General features: G+C 35.0%; 1 protein-coding gene across 2 annotated transcripts in view; it reads left to right on the forward strand.

The window, feature by feature from the left end:
* The window catches only part of LOC126739736 (fas-binding factor 1), a 32,217-nt gene extending 14,522 nt beyond the window's left edge, over nucleotides 1-17,695 (forward strand). The window contains exons 5-10 of one of the 2 annotated variants that reach the window (XM_050445531.1): nucleotides 41-495; nucleotides 9,537-9,769; nucleotides 9,824-10,068; nucleotides 17,076-17,207; nucleotides 17,262-17,472; nucleotides 17,534-17,695. In XM_050445531.1, coding sequence (XP_050301488.1) covers nucleotides 41-495; nucleotides 9,537-9,769; nucleotides 9,824-10,068; nucleotides 17,076-17,207; nucleotides 17,262-17,472; nucleotides 17,534-17,626 — 1,369 coding nt within the window. In that variant the 3' untranslated portion in view covers nucleotides 17,627-17,695. The remainder of the gene's footprint in view (nucleotides 1-40; nucleotides 496-9,536; nucleotides 9,770-9,823; nucleotides 10,069-17,075; nucleotides 17,208-17,261; nucleotides 17,473-17,533) is intronic. The other variant, XM_050445532.1, reaches the window with a different exon arrangement.
* The last annotated feature ends 3,029 nt before the right edge of the window (nucleotides 17,696-20,724 follow it).

Consider the following 20,724-nt stretch of genomic DNA (forward strand, 5'->3'; position numbering starts at 1 on the left):
TTGATTATATAACTAAATATTGCCATTGTATACATTTTAGGAAACAAATCTCTTTGCTGGAAAAATCTTTGGAGCAAGTAGAACAACGTTTAAGCCAAGAGATGGAAAACATCCAAAAAGTTTCCGAGGAAAAAGTGAAAAACTCGCAGCGTCAACACCAAGAAGATTTGCAAACCTGGATCCTAAAGGTGCAACAATTAAGCCAAAAACACCAAGAAGAGTTGCAGGAATTAAAGGAAAACCATAGCAAACAGGCCCGGGAAATAAAAATGGAATTTCTGGAGCAAATAGAGCGAATTAAAGAGCAAAGGGAACGAGAGCAGGATCTTTTTAAGGAAGGAGCTGAAATATCCCGGAAATTGAATGACGGAGTCGAACGGCTGGAGAGGAACGAGGAAATCTTGGATAAGTTACAGGAAAAAGCCGTAAGGGATTACGATGTACTTAGCATAGCCAGGGAGAGGTCTATCGAAAATAAAGAAAGAGAAATAGCAGGTAAGAGTACCATAAATTAGTACATTAACGGTTTTCTCGAAATCACATTTTTAAAAATATTTATATTGATAGTACTCATGATAGTACTCATTTTCAGCTACTTTCGACTGACGAATCTCAGGATGAAACTAGATTTTTTTTTTATAAAAGGTAAAAACACAAAATCTACAGCATCACAAATACATTTAATAAAATTACAAAGGTTACATGTTTCGCTCGACTAGAGCATCATCAGACCATAACATACACAAAACACCTAACATATAAATAAACAAAGCTTACAATTGTAAGTAAACATGTAACCTTTGTAATTTTATTAAATGTATTTGTGATGCTGTAGATTTTGTGTTTTTACCTTTTATAAAAGTGTATGACCAGCATCTTTGGGATAATGGATGAATTTTTCAAGTGAAACTAGATTTCCGGTACTATTAATATTCTTCCTAAATTCATTTTTCTCCTCTATATGGTACTCGTTTTCAGCAACTTTTGAGTGGCGAATTTAATGATAAAATTAGATTTCTGGTACTATCAATGTTTGGGACTTAAAATATTCTTGGGTAATTTTTATAATTTTCGACTTTTTCTTAAAATGTTGAATACGGCTTGCATAATGTTAAATTAAATTTAAAATTGACGCGTGCTTAATGGCAGTTTCATAGACACGCGCAGTTACTGTGCAATAGCGGAAGCATGAGCTCGAAGATAAAAACGACGCTCTGGCTACAGTGTATATAGCTCCGCACATGCCACGCGGAGCTATATACATCTATGGCTCTGGCAATCGTGCTAAAATGGGCGGTCAGAACCTATAAAGTGAAAACCTACGTTTATTTTTTTTACAATTAACAATTAAATACAGTCCTTACCAGAGGCGGATCCAGAACTTCATTTGCTAGTATAAATGCAGTTAATATTGTTGAGAATTGCTTAAAATAAAAGTCGTTTATAAGTATAGACATATTTCAAGTTGTTTATATAATTATTGTAGTAGATAAGGATAAATAAACATAAGTATATACATTGTTAGTAAAAGCCAGACTAATAGATACACTTTTTATTATAGGTAGATTACAACACAAAATCTAAATGTTTTGATTTTGAAAAACAATTGATTATATTTCATGTAGTAGGGTAAGGTCGCCCATATTGAACTACTTTTTACAAAACTGGCTGTTACTTATATAATAAATTTAGAATAATTAATTTAAAGGGTCTGAAAGATGAACCGGCTATTTTATTAAAATTTGGTGACCATAAATGACATTTTTGGAATGTCAACACATTTTTAAATTGATATTAAAAAAATATTTGCAAGTGGTTCATTTTGGGAAACGGGTTGTACAAGTTGAACCCTCGGTGTCCCAAATTGAACCTATACACAATATATAATCAAGAAACGCATAATAAATTGAAGAAATAATGCCATCCAAAAAATAAATAAAAATCTTGATTTCTATAAAATAAACCATTTATACAAATTAACAGTGGCTTGCAATATTGCCAAAGAGAATCAGTACCTGCAAAAACAAAATTTTTATTCTCAAAAAAGAAAACTCGACGAGAAAGATTACGTCGACCAATTTAGAAAAAAAGATAACACTTTCTGGCTTAGACTAATGTAAGAAAATATAGGCTTATTAACTAAAGTTAGGTAAATACAAAGAATCAGAACAGAACTTTTAGTTTTATAGAAGAAAACTTATAAACTAATAAAAAGAACCGTTAACAAACGCACGAATTACAAAAAAATACTTTTTTTTGGGACCTACCCCTACGCAGCTGCAGTGGAACCATGTTTTGCATTTTAGGCATTGAATCATGTCCCTGCATTCGTCTAATTCACACTCCCCACAGAACCATTTTCCCGATTCCTGTTTCATTAAGTCTTTTGTTTTTGGGCCTTTGTTTATTAGCCTGTTTTCCTTTACAGGTTCTTTTATTTTTTTATTTTTATTTTTTCCCACACTGGCCTCAAGATCGTCCCTATAAGCACTACTAGTTATTTCCACTGACTTTTGAATGCCTCTACGTCTTTTTGTTACATTCTCATTTACAACTGTTTTGGGTATAGGGGCGACTTCATCTAATAGTGATGCCGTGGATGTTGAAGATTGGTTCAAATCGAGGACTGGTGGTTCGGACACAGACGTGGAGCAGTCCCGTTGTACTGTCTTCCTTAGTGTCCGATTAGTTCCTTCAATTTCCGAAGCATCATGTTGGTCGTTTGTCTGAGTAACATTTGGCATTAAAGCATCAGCAGCAATGAAATCAGATTCTTTAAAGACATGCCTATCAATAGGCCAAACACCTGATACCCTGAAACCATTCACTGCCGTTTCAATGGTTGCCGCTCTTCCATATGCTTCATTTAAGAGCTCTGCTACTTGAAATTGGGAAACCATTCGTCCAATATTGCTCCTTAACCATTTTTCTGAAGCCTGAGTGTAATATACCTCTAATGGTTTGAAAAAGGATCTAGTGGCTGTAAGCGATAAGTGGTATGACCCGGTAGTTGAACCATTATCACACCATTTTCTCTTGCTAGAAGAAGAGCTTCAACATTTTTACAATGTATTGTGTGCCCATTTAGCAGAAGTAGCACCTTATTGTCCTTTGTAGGACGAACCGTATTTATGAAATGCTGCAACCATTTCACGAATATCTCGCTGGTGATGTATCTGGAATCCGATATCATGATTTTACTTCCAGGTGGAGCTCTATTACCTACTTCTGGGGTAAGCCTCTTGCGCTTAAAAATTATCATAGGTGGCACGTAAAAGCCTGATGCACTCACACAACAAACTATTGTTGTATTAACACCACGTTCTCCGCTAGCCACAGAACCGACGATCTTGGATCCTTTGGCCGTGACAACCTTTTGACATTTTTTGGCTACGGTGGAAAAACCAGATTCATCCATGTTAAAGATGGTTGTTGCCTCGATTTTGTGCTCATCACACAATTTTTCCAGTAAGTCGTAGAATTCCAGAACGTTTTCCTTGTTAAATCCTTTAATCCTATTGAGTGAAGTGTATTGAGGTTGACGCAGTGATAAATTGGGGTGTCTCTTCATAAATTTGTAGTACCATTTCTTACCCGCAATTCTTTTTTCTTTGTTGAACTGATGAGGGATTTTGTGTTTTTCAGCCAAATCAAAAGCAATCTTTCGAATATCACGTATAGTCAATCCAAAAAGGCAGTTTGCAAATTGACCGATACGCTCACAAAGTAGTTCTTCAAGTTCACTGTCAAATGTAGTACTTCTTCCAAACAATTTCTTTGTACCCTTGGCTATTTTATTTGTTTCTCGTACATGCCGAAGTAGTGTGGCTTTGGGAATGTTATATTCCCGATAACATTTAGTCAAGCCCTTTTCACCAGAGTTATAGGCAGCTAATGCCTTCTCCAAATCGGCCGCCGACCACTTTCCATAATTTCCTCTTTGAGTGTAACTAAATTGATGATCAATATTGATACCACGTGTTCTTGAGCCAAAAAAAGGACAAGAGTTCATGTAACAATTTTTTCTGCGGCACTCCGTTGCCGAGATACAAGGTGCTAAAATTAAACAATGCCATATTTTTATTGAACTAAAAAAACGGTACGCTACTGCTTTTTTTTAAATAAAAATTATTTTTGTAATCTTCCATTAGTTTCTAACAAAAATGTCCTTTCAACTTTTTTCTGTGCGGTGAACGGTTTTTAAGTAAAAAAATAAAATTCATTTATTTGCATGACCTGTGCCAGAAAAAAGTTAAAGGGACATTTTTGTTAAAAACTAATGGAAGATTACAAAAATAATTTTTATTTTAAAAAAAGCAAGAGCGTACCGTTTTTTTTTAGTTGAAAAAAAATGTGGCATTTTTTTCTAAAGTAAAAAAAGCCAAAGCACCCTGTATCTCGGATACCGTGAGTGCCGTATGAGTGCCGTAAGAAAAAATATTACATGAACCTTTTTTTTTGGCTCTAGAGTACGTGGTATCAATATTGACCATCACTTTAGTATTATACCCTGTATTTATTACATTTAGATAAATATTTTATAAAAAAAAACAGTTGCTTAAATTGAACCCCGGTTCAACTTAGGATACCGTTTGGGGTTCAACATGAGCAACCGGACAAAATTTTAAACGTAACCTGATACTTCAAAACGAATAGATTTTCAATGCATTCAAATATGCTTAAAATATTGCTTAGAATATGTAGTGTTTAGTGTTATTAATACATTTGCTCTTACCTTTTTTATGAAGTCTTAATCTGCTTAGGTACACACCGAAAAATTTACATAAAATATGGCTTCTTAACACATCAACAAATGCACGAACACTGTTGTTGTGGAAAGAAACCACGTGCCGCGAAATAAAGTGGTCTGGGAATCTTGATTTGGAAAAAAAATTAGACGGCGCTAGATTCTCTCGTAGTGGGAAATTTTAAGGAGGTTCAATTTGGGAGGCGGTTCAATATGGGCGCCCTTACCCTAATGTTTAGATCAAAATGTACATGAAATAATGCTAAATCTAAAAGTTTTTCTTGAGACATTCTATTTCTCAGCCATGACTTCAATCTGCGTAAAGCCGAAAAACTGCGCTTAGCTGAAGCTACACTACTCGGAAGAGTGATTCAAATTTATAGTAGGTTGCTGCAGTTTGGATAAACTCTTTATTACACAATTTAAAAATATCTGTTAGAGAAAGTTCTTTTTTATCTTTTCGATCATTGTCGATTTCCCTTAGGAGCTTCATTTTCCAGAGCATAAATTCAGACTTAAATGCCGCTCTACAGATTTAATTGTTACTACTTACACACGAATTAATTGTTTCATCGTCGGATTTAAGTAAATTGCTTGGTAATAAAATTGCAAGATTAAAAACTGTTATTGCTTCACTACTGAAACAAAAATTTATATCTGAAATTATATCATCTAATAATGAAATGTATAGACTTATCCAATAGTCTTCTTCAACTGTTTCCACATTATAATTTGATTTTCTTGTTTGGTTATTCTGGGTTTTTGTAAAGTTATGTGTATATCAAATCTCTCGGCCTGAGTTTAGATCTCGTTCCATATTCTATTGAAATTAATATTAGCGTTTTCTCTTTTGGTTTCTAATAACTTCAAAAGATCAGTGATAAAGTTTCCAGCGGAAACTAGATCCAAGCTTTGTCTTTGAAAAAGATTGCTCAATACTATTGTTGTTGAGCATATATCGTTAATTAAATCGTACCTATTTAATAAAATGTTAGCCTTAGGGCTAGACATATTGTCATTCCAGTTCTTTATATTCTCTAGTACTTCTATGATAAATAGGAAATTGTTTTGGAAATATACATATAGACGTTTCATGCCGTTCTACCCATTGGGTATCACAAAGTCTCCCCGATTTGGTATCTAGGTGTTTTTTAATAAATAGCTTTTTTTACAGATGCATGAAAAAGGGCAATAAACTTCTTTTATAATTCCAAAACAATTTCTAATACCTTAAATTTCTATATGTTCTGATAAACTTAAATTTAAAGAATGACTATAACAAGGTATTGTAATTGCCATTTTAGTTTTCTTTCTGATTTCACCTACAGCGCCTTTTTGCACAGATGTCATCGGGTTACATGGATTGGTACAAATTCCGACACAATTATTAATTATTAATTTTTTTTTTCTAATATGCTTAATACGGACGGGCCCAATCGTATCCCATCGATTTTGGGTTCATTCTCAATACTAAACTTCTTATAATTAAGTTCCCATAATAAGGTTCATGCGCATTAGTGAATTCAATGAAACTTTCTTTTATATATGACTTATAAATATGCCTTAAAATAAGTGATTTGGGATGTTGCAGAAATATCGGTGGTTTTATCAAACATTATAGAAAAAAACTTTGATTCATTGACAAAACCTTTAATTATGCTTAAAACTTCTTCAGCACAACAGTAAATTATGGAGTTTTGAGTTCTTTTAGATATATATGGTGCACGTAAACTGGCAGTTTCCAAATGATTCTTAAGATTAATGTCGCCCGCGCGAATTCTCATTTTTAAAAGTGCTCTAAAACTACCCTCATTTTTAATTGACTGTTGTGTAGAATCTGATGGCTAAGACTCCGTCATCTCTGTGACCTCTAAAAGTCATGTTTTGTTTTGCCATGGTAATTATTGTATCAATAATAGGTACTAATCTTTTTCGATTTTCTCAAACTTTTTGTAATCTTGCAGTTGACAGTTGGTTTTGAATATCAAATTTTGGCTTGTCAAAGCTTCTTAAGAAACCTATACTTTTTTCAATGGCTGTTCTGTGGTAGGCATTGAATTGAATTGAAACAGTGGGCTGCCAAGGCAGTTGTGCATATAGGTCTCCTGATGGACCCATCATGCCCCTGTGGTAGGCATTATTTTGATAGGTTTCTAAGTAACCATCCTTGCCAAGTAATTTATCATTTTTTTTTAAAGCTTTTTTAATCAAAAAGTTTGCCTTTATCTCGCACCGTCTTTCACCTACAACTTCAGATGCAAAAAGGGAGCAAAATCGACAAAATAGGCCTTGTTGACTAGGAGAATATACTAGCCAAGAATATTGCTACAAATGACTATAATTTAAGTAGCTTTTGATCACTTTATTAAATATTTTTTTTACGAAGTCGGTTAAAAGCGCATTGGTTTGAATATATGGTCCAATATCATTGACATTTTAAGTTACAGAAGAGTCGATTTTTGTCGTTCGTTTCTTCATTTTTGTCTTTCGTCACACTGGTTCTCGTAGTTTGCATCAACGGTAAACTATAACGTGAAGAGGAGTGTGTGTCTTTACTGTGTTCATTATTAGATGTTGTAGCTTTTAAAAAAAAATCCATAGTTTTTGCTTTCTTACTGGAAGGTTCCATTATTCAAAAATATAATAAAATAAAATAGAAAGTTACATTCAGTACTAACAAAATTTAATAGATAAAGAGATAAAGAACTAAATATTTATAAAAAATACTTACGATATAATCTTAATAATATACTTAGCAGTTTATAGTAATATTTTATTCAGGATACAATGCACCAAGATTACAGAATATCGCCAGAGTATAGTCTAATGCCTCACTTTAATGGAGACGTTTGTAAAAGTAAGACTTAGCCAATCCAATAATAAATAGTATACCGAATCGTCTCGTTTGTACCGGAGATTTCTCGCGAATCATCTACAGGTACAGACGCGTATATATTGAAAGAGATGCGCATGAAACGACCCTGGTAAAATTTTTAGTTGAAACGCGCCTACTGGGCACTTACTACGCGTCATTTTTATCCATTAGGAAAGACGCGCCTGCCACGCGCCGCCAACAAGTAGATTTTATTTATTGTAATTAAATTTTTTGTTTAAAAGTGCAAATAAGCTTTAGTTAGTTTAAGGTACTTTCTGACTATGTCTGACAACGAAGAAATTGCAAAGTTAATAACCCTGAGTAGTGGTTACATAGTAATTGCAGAAAGTTAAAAAAAAAGCGAAATTGTTGCCGATGGTGGCGTACTGATTTATAGAAAAAACGTTCTAGCTTAGAACTTATGCAAGATGTAAAGTTTCAGCAGAACAGCGGTCAGTATAAAAATTTTACACAAATGTCACCAACAGACTTTAAATGCAGCAAAAAATAGGTCCACAAATCGCCAAAAAACAAACGAACTTTCGGGTGTCAATATCATGTCGAGACAGGTAAGCTTCTTTAGCAATTTTCAAACACCTAATTCTAAATATGAAAAAATCGTTTTAAAAATAAGGAATGCTAAAATAAAAAATCACATTTTTAATAAGCGGCTATTTTGAAACGGGTGAAGATAAAGTAAATCGTCCTTCCCAATCCAATTCTCATATTAGCCAAAATATCGCATTTTTAAAGCCCATTTTTGGGCTCAAAAACGAGGTTGAAAAATTACTTTCCAATTTTCAAAGTTCTCTCATTGCCTTAGTTCTGCTCTTATCCCGTTATCCCGTTATAATCCGGTGTTTTCGTGATGTAGGTGATAGAAGCAAGCCGCTGGTAGAGTTATTTTGATTTCGAAAAAAATCAATTTTTAGTGAAAAAATTCGATACCTGAAAAGTGAAAAATCCCTAACTTTGAAGATTGATATCTCGGCTTCTATGGGTACTATCGGGAAAAATCCAACGGGACCTTCCGCAAAGTCGTAGCTCTCATATTAGCCGAGATATCGTATTTTTAGAGTTCATTTTTGGGCTAAAAAACGAAGTTTCGAAGTGCTCTCATTCCCTTAGTTCTGCTCTTATCCCGTTATCCCGTTATAATCCGGTGTTTTCGTGATGTAGGTGATAGAAGTAGGCCGCTAGTAGAGTTAGTTTGATTACGCAATAATGCTGGATGCTCGTTATCACATGTTTTATATATGTTTATAATTACTTCCTTTTCAGCAATGGTCAAATGTTTTCGTACTCTTTTCTTGGGGGGTGACAATGGGAGTGTACGTGGCGCGTCAGCCATTATTTGTTAATAAACAAATTAACAAAAAGATAAACACAATCTCAACTTTTCAATATTGCGAAGATTCAAATATTTGAATAGCAGAAAATTCAACCAAAACGATCTAAAGCCGCTCGACTAATAAAATTAAATAAAACCCCAAGTCATGAACCCTATCGAGGCTCTAGGCCACATCTCCGGCGTAGAACGATCACGTAACCACTCCATCTGTTCGGTAGAAACTAACCCAAGTATAATATATAATATTAATAAAATTATATTTTTTTGATTAATATTTTATTTTTACTATAGATTTTATTTTAAAACAAGGTAGTACTCAAGAGGAGGGGGCAATTGCCCCAGTTGCCCCCCCCTTGGATCCGCACTGGTCCTTACCAATCCATGATTTTCCTAAAATCTATTCTAAAATGGCATTCGTTTTCAGCTTTTTTTGACTAGCGACTCTAAACCCGAAATTACATTTTGGGCACTACCAACAGCTTTCCAAAAATTCTACTTTATAACGTAATTTATTAAATATAACAAAAAATATTATTATATTTATTTGTTAAATGTTATTATAGCAATGCGCCAAACCCTGGATAAATGCAGGGAGCAAACTGAAAAAGACAGATCGCAACTCCTCGCCTTAATTCGCACTCTAGAGCATAAAATATCCGAGCAGAACTTGGACTGCCAAGAAGAACGGTGGGCATTGCAACAAGCTGCGGCTACACTTGCCGCCCGATCCGCTGCCTTTGATAGAGAGGTCGAGTTTAGCAGGAGTGGATTGGAAAGAGAAAGGGAACAACTTAAAGTCCGTGTATACATATAGATTTGATAATTTGAAGTAACTAATACCGCTTTACAGACTTTAAAGGAAACTTTATTAGCTGAGCAAGAACGGATTACTATGCAGCTAACCGAGGAGAAGCTGAAACTGGTTGCCGAAAAGTCGAAGCTAGATGTATCTGCCAAATTAGTTAATAGTTATGAAATTGAGAAAATTAAGACTGAAGCTGAAACAGCTATTAACGTTGCCAAAGAACTGACTGAGAAGCTTAATATGGAAAGGAATAGTGTATTAAGGCAAAAAAGTGAATTGGAGAGTCTAAGGTAAGCCTACATATTCGTTGATTCAGGGAACAAGTTTAATTTATTTTTTTTTGCTTAGTAAAGTTTCCTTAGCAAATTTTCAGGTAAAAAGTTTCTTGTATCTCAAAATTTGCTGGGTTAGATATATTCCAAAAGTATTCAAATTGCTAATACGGATGATTCATTAAATAGTTTTGTAATTATTATATAGAATATATAGAGGTATAAGGGTTATGTTTTATATATTAGGAATTAGATCTAAGGCCACCAGATCTAAGTCTACAGTGCAGCTCTTAATTGTCCCCTCCCTCTTATCTTTCGAATGAGTTTATATTAAAATTTGAAATTTGACATACATCATAAGCAACCTAAATACTACTTTTTGGTCCCTAGCTCATTTTGCAAAACTTAAAATAAAATAGAAAGCATCGTTTGAAAGCTCCCACTGGGTGCTTTATGGTCCTAGAATATTAAGTCATTAGTTTTGCCTATAGCAAAATGGCAGCCTTTCAAAATCTCATTTTTTGCATTTTTATTTTCTTTACTTACACTTATTCAAGTATAATTTGCTTGTAGGTGTGTTGTTGTTTGTAGAGTTTGTATTTTTTGTAAATGTCAGATTATTATCATAACAGTTACTGTTTCACACAAAAACTTGTTTGGTTCACTAATACCTTTAAAATAAAATGAATAATACCGAAAGGAAAACATATTTTTGCCATTTCGTTCAGTGCAATTTTATTTGTACCTTGATTTAATCGAGAACGCCTGATCCACGTCCCCTTGCTAAAAAAATTGAAATTATTTTCATTTACATATATGATATTTGAAACAGAAAGAATTTTTAATGTTCGCTTTCCTGACCGTCCAGTATGTCGAAAATATATTGGCGAGCTAATTCAGAAATTTACCGAGACGAGTAGTGTTGCCAGTAGGAAGAACCCAGGGCGTCCCAGCTATCCAGAAGAAAAACAGGTGGATATTGTGGATATATAACAGTATGGTAAGAGCAACGGAGTTTTTCTAAGACCATACAGGGTGACTCTCTCAATCAAACAGTTCCGTCTACACTGCTTTTCATCTTTTCCCTAACCAATGCTATTTCGGTTAGACCTGTATTCTTCCGTCCTTGTTAAAAACGTTAAGTCCGTGCGCACGCGCCTGATGTTCGATTGGAGTTGTCTACCTGGATACACGAAGTTACCAACTGTTTCCGATAAATGATGTACTGGACTCGAAAATCCGTATTACCATCCGACTAAATTCCGCATGATTCTTTGCCGACTGATTTATCTACCTCAGACACGACACCGCTATGTCTCCCCATAGTGCATTGCTACTTCATTAACACACCTCTCGATACTCCGCTTGTTTGTTAGAAAGCTAGACCGTAAGAGAGAATGTTCTCTTACGGTCTTGCGCACTGACCCCTGGAATTACTTTCTCCACTGTCTCAAAGCTACCTGTGTGCACGTGGGTCCTCAACCACATAAATCCTGAGGGTGACGCCTAAGAGACCGAAAATATAACCAATTGACCTATGAATTCAGGAGAAACTGGCACCATTATCATAAGATGGAAACTCTTATGCTGATGTGATGAAAGTGCGTCTTGTCCACTTTTTTTCAAAATTGATACCTATATCAAAAATATACGTTGACATTTTGCAGCTGAAACACATAATTTTCGTCCAAATTGCTTCTAATCCCATTAAAAATGCATTCATATTTTGTGTGTTATTCCAAAACGCTTCTTATCCGCGAGAGGTGTTGTTTTCAAGCGAGTCATATCCAACTAACCAATCACAAAGTCGGATTTTAAAGCGCGCGAAATCTAACGTGGACATTATTGTTATTGTAGTTATAATGACGTCTTTGTTGTGGTGCGTTTTTTATTCCTATCGTCATTAATGTTTGCAACTTTTTACGCGAGTAAGACGTTAGCAGAGTGGTCATTTGTAAAATTTAATAATGGCGGAAGAAACAATTAAAGCTGTACCACGTGGTAGAGGACGAAAAAAAATATCCAATCCAAATTTGTGGGAAAAGAATATTAAAAAAGAAAAGCGGTAAGGCTTGTTATTCCTAGTTTTTTTGTTGTTTTTTTTTGACACATTATTAATTTGGTTAAGGGTTATTAGTTATTGTTAGGTCTTTTTAGTTAAGATTTTTTTTCAACTTGTGTTCCTTTTTAGGTATTCTGCGAATAAGCCACCGGTTTACCCGACTTGTCATCACTCCACCAAAGCTACGTCTTATCGACGTCATTCACTAAAAATGATAGACGTGAAACATTTTCATGAAAGATTCTACGAAGTTAAGAAAAAACAGGTACAGGATGCATTTATTTTGAAATATATTGATATAAGAAAGCCAAAACGTGACAGAGCTACAAAACCAACCTCATCAAGAAAACAAATTACAATAAATTATTTTGTCAAAGTGTACAATACTGATAAGTTCCATATACAGGTCTGTCAAAAAACTTTTTTAGGCATTTTACATGTAACAAAGAGCAGAGTTCAAAGGGTTGCTAATCGCTATATTAAAACTGGTAAAATGCCTGTTTAAAAAAGAGGTGGCGCTAGATTAAAGGAATTAAATATAGTGAAAAGGAACTCTGTGAAGGTTTTTATTGAAAGACTAAAAGGTGTAGAAGGTCATTATTGCAGAGGTAAAAATATGAGATAGTACCTTTCTTGTGATCTTTCTATTAAAAAAATAATGGACATCTACAATAATACTGCCCCCAATAATTTAAAGGTAAAAAGAAGTTTCTTTAGAAAAATTTGCACACAAGATTATAATATTGGCTTTGGGTCACCTGTTACCCATGCTTGCTTAAAATGTATCTCGCTATCAGAGCAAATAAAGATAACAAAAGATGTTAATCTAAAAAACCAACTTATTATTGAAAAAAGGGTACATACGTTGCGCAGTAAAACATTTTAAGACTTTTTGAAGGAAGAGAAAGATGGGATGTTGACTTTCTCCTATAACTGTCAAAAAAATTTAGTAAATCCAAAAGTACCTGATCAAGTAGCATATTACAGTAGGCAGCTATATACTTATAATTTTTCTGTGGTAAAAGGGACGTCTTCTTCTCAATTAACAAAAACAAACGTATTTTCGTTCACCTGGATGGAGCACGAATACCAAAAAAGCTCAAATTAAATCGCGTCTGCAGTACTTTACTTGCTTTCATTTATTGATATGAACAACATTAAGAAACTAAGACTTTGTGCAGACGGATGCGGAAGACAAAATAGAAACTCAGTAATGGTTGGCATGCTGGTCTACTATTTGAGTAAAATTTCTTCAATTTCTTTGAAAGAAATTGAATTAAGGGGGTCACTCTTTTTTACCATCCGACCGTGTGTTTGGCAGAATAGAGAAAAAATTAAGAAAGATGCCTACTATAATAACAAACCCAAACACCTATATAGAACTCTTTGCAGAAAAAGCAACAGTTTTTAAATTAAAAGATTGTCAAGTACGAGATTGGCGAAAAACAGCTAGAGTGTTTTAAAGGAGTGCAGTCGGGGCATTTTAAAATATCTCAATGTAAGAGGATCATTCTTACGAAGAACAAGAAAGGAGATGTGACGGTGCGAGGAGAGGAATTCTATAGAAGTGATTTTGGCAAGTCTGCGAGTCTATGGAAGCGCGGAAAAAATAGTTTCAACATAAATCTTTACAATCTTCCAAAAGGAGTGCCCATGAAACCTGCGAAAGTTAAAGATATTCAAACCTTATTGAACTCTCATTTTGGTGACCAGTGGATGAACAATTCTGAGTGTGAGTTTTTTAGAAACTTAATGGAAAGCTGTATTACATCGGAAGAAATAATGGAAAAATTTTAATACTATCCAAGAGGAAGAAGATGATAACTTTTGCCAATTATCAGAGGAGCCTAAAGACCTTAAAGTTTAGTTTTTTAAAGCGTTTTTTTGTTAACAACCACTTTTGTTATCAACCACATTTTTTGTTTCTCAGTTGATAAATTAAAATTTGTCATACGAAATAAAATGTTTAATTTAGTTTAATGCTGGCCTTTTGTTTTGTTTTGAGTTTAAATAAACTAAAAAAAATATGGGTATAATACTACAAGATTTGTCTAATTTGTTATTCCATAATGCGTCTAATCCACAGCGGTGTTCCAAAATGCATCTTGTTCAAAATTCAATTTTATTTTTAAGGCATTCCAAGCAAAACTGATGTATGGGACAATCTTTGTACATTTTCAAATATCAAAATGTATAATATTAAAGTGTTAATTTAAGCAACAATGCTGGTAAACCTCAACTTATCCGTTTTTTTCAATCTGCCAACATTTCTTCAAAGTGGACAAGAATCACTTTGGAATGACCCGCCTCAAGTGATGAATATACTTTTTTTTTGAATGGTAATGTTTATAGACAAAATGTCCGTTATTGGAGCGACGTAAATCTCCACATAGTTCGTGAAACACACACACACAATACCCAGAAAAAATAAATGTGTGGGCTGGCATATTACGGAATCACATTGTTGGGACTCTCTTTTTAGACCAAAATTTGACCTTCACTTAAACATGTTGGAAAATGCAATAGAACCACTAATCCTTGGGATTATTAAAGACAATCCTCATGAATTTGAGTTGGAAATAATTTTTCAAAAAGATGGGGCATCGCTTCATTTTAGCAGAAATGTGAAGAGAATATTTGACTAATACTCTAATCGGTGGATTGGTCGTCGAGGGCCCACCGCGTGACCAGCCAGGTCGCCCAATCTTAGACTTCTGGACTTTCTTTTATGGGGCTCTTTGAAACAAAAGGTCTACGTCAAACAGCCAGAATCTATCCTCGATTTACGTCGAAGAATTATTGATGTTGCCAATTTCCAAAATGTTCATGAAGAGTTCTCCAATAGATTATTTTACTGTCTTGACGTTAATTGTGCACTTTTTTAACATCTTTTGTAGTGAAATAATTACATTTTTATGTTACCTAAACTTTAATTATTTTAAATGGAAACACAAATGCAAAAAATAAGATTATGAAGGGCTGTCATTTTGCTATGGGTAGAAGTAATGACTTACTATTGCAAGAACATGAAGCGTTTAGTGGGAGCTTTCAAACGATGTATCGCATGACCCTCCCTTTCTATAGTTAATTTTATATTTTAAATTGGTGTCCCGCCGCCATTTAGAAGTTTTGCAAACTAAGCTAGGGACCAAAAAGTAGTATCTAGATTGCTAATGATGTGTTCCAAATTTAAAATTTTAAGATAAACGCATTCAGAAAATAAAAGGGGAGGGAACAATTAAGAGCCGCACTGTATATTATCTCAGCATTGAAATATATAGACTTTGCTAAAGTCTTGGACCTAGCAATGTGTTCCTATAATAAGCTTAATAAGATCCTAGCCTATATCAAATACACCAGTAAGAAAATGGACGAGTAAAATCGTAAGCTTAAAAAACTCACCGCTGATTATGATTAACTAAAAGTTGCTACGACTAAAAACCTTAAACAGATCAGTTTTCTACAATCAAGAATTAATAGTATTGAGCAGTTTTCACATAGACACATTCAAGATACTTTGGAATACCAAAAAATTAGACTGGAGAAATTTCAAGTAAAAAACTTCCAAAAGCAAGGACAATTAAAAAGACAGAAAATTTTACAAAAATTAGATTAAATTTATTAAAGCGAGGTATAGAAAAAGATAGTAAAATAAAATAGATACAAAGTACATAGGTGACAAATATAAATAATATAATGAGGTGATAAATGTAAATTTGTTAAAAACTATTAACTATCTTACTACTCTTTTAAAATATAATTATCTTATGTCTTTGAGTGGGTTGTTGGCCAAGTGCGGCGTGCGCCACGTCCCTTGGTAAGATTACGCGTCTATTCTCTCGTTAGCCTATGATATAATCAAAGAAAAAACCAAAAAAGAAGAAAAGAAAAGGCAAGAACCAACATAAAACAAGAATAATAAAAAAATTTGATCAACAGATATATAATTAATTTTAAATATTAAAATGAGTCGTTAAAATACTCTTCAATGCTGTAGTAAGCTTTTGGTAAGATTAATTTCTTTAGTTCTCTCCTAAACTTTTTAAGGTCTGTAACAGTCCTAATCGAAAAAGGAACATGATTAAATATTTTACGACTAATAAATATAAGAGAGTTTTTCGTAAGTAATCATCGTAATCCTACTCTCAATTTTCTGTTCATAGGCCCTAGTTTGACCTTTTTTTCATTAAAAGTTGTCTGACATCTTTCCGTATACAAAATTTTATAGCCTCCCAACCTTATAACCTCGTTATTGTCGTTCGAGGAAACTAGGGTGAAAGATTGAGTTGCAGGCTATGCAACAGTAACTCAAAAAATCCTTTTTTTTACAGCACCTAAAGCTACGATTCATCTTATAAAACTAATACTTCTAAGAATTTAAATGTGCTGCTGAAAACTGAATTTCCCTAAATCCTAGTTATAATGTGATACACTAATAAAACTCTACACTAAACGAAAATGTATACATAAATACTGAAATGTCAACAGAAACAAAAATAATAACAATACATGCCTTAGATAGTCCATAAAAATTTAGTTCTTTAGTCTTTATCTGGTGAATAATGTTGAAAATGCCTAGTGGATCCCAGGTGCGAGAATAACAGTGGAAATACCATCAATTGTTAGCAGAACTGGGCAAAGCAACCGTTTAAAAGTTGGAGTGGAATTTCTTTATTTGAGGCTTCCTGTATTGAGAAACACTCCTCTCGTTTTCGTAGTTATCTCCAAAAAAAAATTTCCCATATCATGATATAACATTTACTATGAACAAGCTACTTTAAACCATAAAAATGTGACCAAATAGTGGAGCCTTGGAAACATACGTCTAGTATGTGAACGGTTTAAATCTTGAAGTCTGTATAGTTACGTGTAGTATAGTTACTTTATAATTTATGGCTCTAAGCGCGACACAAGCCATCTCAGGTATATCATATAATTTTGTAATGTATAATTTGAATTTTAGACAGCAATTATTGGAAAAAGAGAGAAATCTTATCGAAAGAGAAGAATACTTAGAACTAAATCGACAATCAATGCAACAAAAATCCCTGGAAGATAAAAGACTTGTTCAGGAGACGAAATTCTTGGAAAACCGGTAAAATTACCAACATAGGTGCCAAAAAAGTAAAAAATTATTGTTCATTTTTAGATATAAAGAGAAACTGCAAGAGCTACAATCCCAGGCCATGTCATTGTCGAACAGAGAAAAAAAACTCGCTGAAGAGAAACTTTTAGTTTCCAAGGAAAGACTTAACCTGTATACTTCGATGAAGAGTCAAACTGGGGCTAATAAATGTATGCTTTGTCGTACCGAAGAACACACTACCACCAAACAGGAATTAATCGGTAATGTACAATCTGTAAGTGATATTTATTTACTATTTTCATAGAGAATTTATTAACATTAAATGGCCATCGCAGGCCACTGATCCGGACTTCCTTAAATTACGTTTTGAGGCCATGGAAGAAGAACTAAACAGTGAAGTTAGCAAGGAGGAAAATACTCCGCATTAAATTTCTTAGTTATTGTGATTTAATTTATTATGTTTTTTTAAAGAATAATAAACTTTTCTGAATCACTGATATCGATTTTCGCTTCCTCTTGTAGCTGAATGATTTGTGGTGTGCAAATATTTTTATTTTATGGTAAACACAAGCACAAGAGGTAAGTCCTATGTCACTCTTGGAGTGGTGCTTACGCGAAGATATTTGTGGGCATTTATCTTGAATCGCTGTAGGTTGTATGCGTCGGGAAATATGTGAGGTGGAAGCCCGTTCCACAAAGAAGATGTTCTCCAGATGAATGAGTCCCGATACAGCTACGTCCTTGGGGTAGGCAGGTGGACTCGATGTTGATGAGCCGCAACTGCTAGACGCGTCCTTCTTGCCGGAACAGCCCTGGGTGGAATCAGGCCTGCCAGCTCAGAGGAGCACTTACCGTGATAATAACGGTAGAATAAACAGAGATCAGCCACCATTCTCCTGTGCTCCAGACTATCCAGACTCTTTGTCAGTTCTGGTTTGTCGATAAGACGAATAGCTCTCTTCTGTATAGAATCCAGCAGGTTTAAACTATGCTTGGGTGCAGAGCTCCAGACATGCGAGCAATACTCGAGGGAAGGGCGTATTTGAGCCTTATAAAGCGTGAGCAGCTGTTCTGGTGTATACAGTTTTTTCGTTTTGAAAAGCACTCCGAGGTAACGTGGTCATGCCAGGACACACTGTTGGTGACCTCGACTCCTAGAAGATGTAAAGATGACTTCATTGGCAATGTTTTCCCTGCTATAACCAGTTCCGGGGCACCAAGGTTAGTCTTCATCGTAAATACTGCAGCCTGCGTTTTTTTAACGTTAAAATTGACCAAATTGTTATCGCCCCACTCCAAGATTGCTCTAATATCGTTGTTGGTTGAAACTACTTGTTGCTGCCTAAGATTCTGAGAACTTCGCGGCTGTCGTTGGTTTGGCGGACTTAAATGTGGAAATAAGTGTGCTATCGTCCGCAAAGCTGTAGATTGAATTGACAGTGGTTCCTAGCAAATCGTTGATATATACCAAGAAAAGGGTGGGGGATAGAATGCATCCTTGAGGGACTCCAGCGTTAATGTTAAATTTGTCGGAGAGGTATCCATCGATGGCTACTTGGATTGTTCGTTGTTCAAGAAAACTTTTGATCCAATTCAATAATGAGTTTTGTATGCCCATTGAGGAGAGCTTGGTTAGTAGTCCCTCATGCCACACTCTGTCAAATGCCTTGGAAATGTCAAGAGCGACTGAGCGGGACTCGCTGTGCTTCTCCATGGCCTCCGTCCACAAATGTGTGACGTAGGCCAGAAGATCGCCGGTGGATCTAAGCTTTCGGAAGCCGTATTGATGATCGCTGATTAGTCCAGATGACTCCAGATATCTTAACAGCTGTTGGTTGACTGCTTTCTCCATAATCTTCGATATTACTGGAACTAGTGCAATCGGGCGGTAATTGGAGGGCATCGTCTTCTTATCTTTTTTGGGTACAGCTTGCACTCGAGCAGTTTTCCAGCTTATTGGAACAGTCTACATAAGGGAGCAGTCAATTCGTCTGCACAACGTTTTAGTATTAGGGCTGGAATTCCATCGGGTCCAGAAGCTTTGTTGGTGTCTACGCTTTTAAGAATTTTATTTATAATTCGTTGGGGAAACGAAATTTCTCCCATCGATGAATTCACCCTTGGCAAATATGGCGGTGTTTTGCCTTGCGAGTGCAGAGTAGAATTGGATGCGAAGAGTTTACCCAGTAAGTTGGCTTTTTCCCTTGCTGTTACTGCGATAGAACCATCATCTGCTATTAGGGGTGGCAAGGCCGACTTAGCAAATCCTTGACTAACGGCTTTCGATACCGACCAGAAAGATCTTGTTCCATTTGGGTAGTTTAGCAGTTTGTTTTTGATCCTGTTGTTGTGACTCTCTTTGCATTCATAAATAATTCGCTTGCAGCTATATCTGGAAGCTAAAAAGTTCCTCCGATTTTCGATGGAAGGATGTTGACGCAATTTGCGATATTCTGCGTTCTTAGTGTTTACTGCCTTTTTGCAATTCAGGTTGAACCACTGCTTGTTGTTTGATCCGCATTTAGTAGAAAAAGGAATATAAGCTTCCATTCCTGCCAAGATCGTCTCTGTAATTTGGTTTGCACATTCTGAGATGTTATTGGTTCTAAAGCAGACTTCTTTCAAAGGGAATGAGCGATAAAATTCCCGAAGATGGTTCCACTCTGCTGATTTATAGTACCATACCTTCCGCGGCATCGGAGGATCCTGCGTTTTAACCTCCAACTGGCAAGAGACTGTTATCAATTTGTGGTCCGATGTTCCTAGGGGGGCATGTCCTGATACTGTGTACGAGTCAGGGTCTGAAGCCAAGACCAGATCTAGGAGACTCGCCGTCTCGATCGGGGATTCTGGTAGGTTCCTCCACAAGCTGCGTAAGCCCGCATATGGTGGCAAATAGCTCATATTGTATTTAAGCAAATATTGTATTTAGGGTCAAATCTGTAAGAATTAAATCCCATATCGTATTTGTCGATTGACGTTATTGTTATTGCAATTGCAAATGACATACAATGTTGTAATTTACAGTTACTGGATCGATGTTACGAATGATGACAATTTTATGAACATTTTTATACGTCAAAGAACTTGAAGCATACCGGCTGAATTAATCAGGCATCTATTATTCGATGGATAAAGTAAACATTTTTTTGATTGAAATACTTGCGCCTCATTGGCCAAGGATCATTATCAATCATACGTCAGTATTTTAAGAAATTCGTGTCTCATTCTCATCTCACAAAATCTCATTTAGGCATTCTGCACTTAGAAAGAAGAAAGAAAAGAATAATCTTGTGTACAAGCATCCTACAAGCTGAAAAAACAAAGCACAAATACAATGTCAAAAATTGACAAAACAATGAACAAAATTAAACACAAGAAGACAAAACTTTTTGAACATACTTGAATTAAAGATAACTAAATAAAACAATCAATTACTAAATAAAGGTAAACTTGTTGACAAAACTAGAGAAGAAAAAAGGAAAAAAAGAAAACTTTCCAACATGTCCAAGGTTAAAACCTATCA

The sequence above is a fragment of the Anthonomus grandis genome, chromosome 8 (genome assembly GCF_022605725.1).
Source record: "Anthonomus grandis grandis chromosome 8, icAntGran1.3, whole genome shotgun sequence".
Lineage (NCBI taxonomy): Eukaryota > Metazoa > Arthropoda > Insecta > Coleoptera > Curculionidae > Anthonomus > Anthonomus grandis.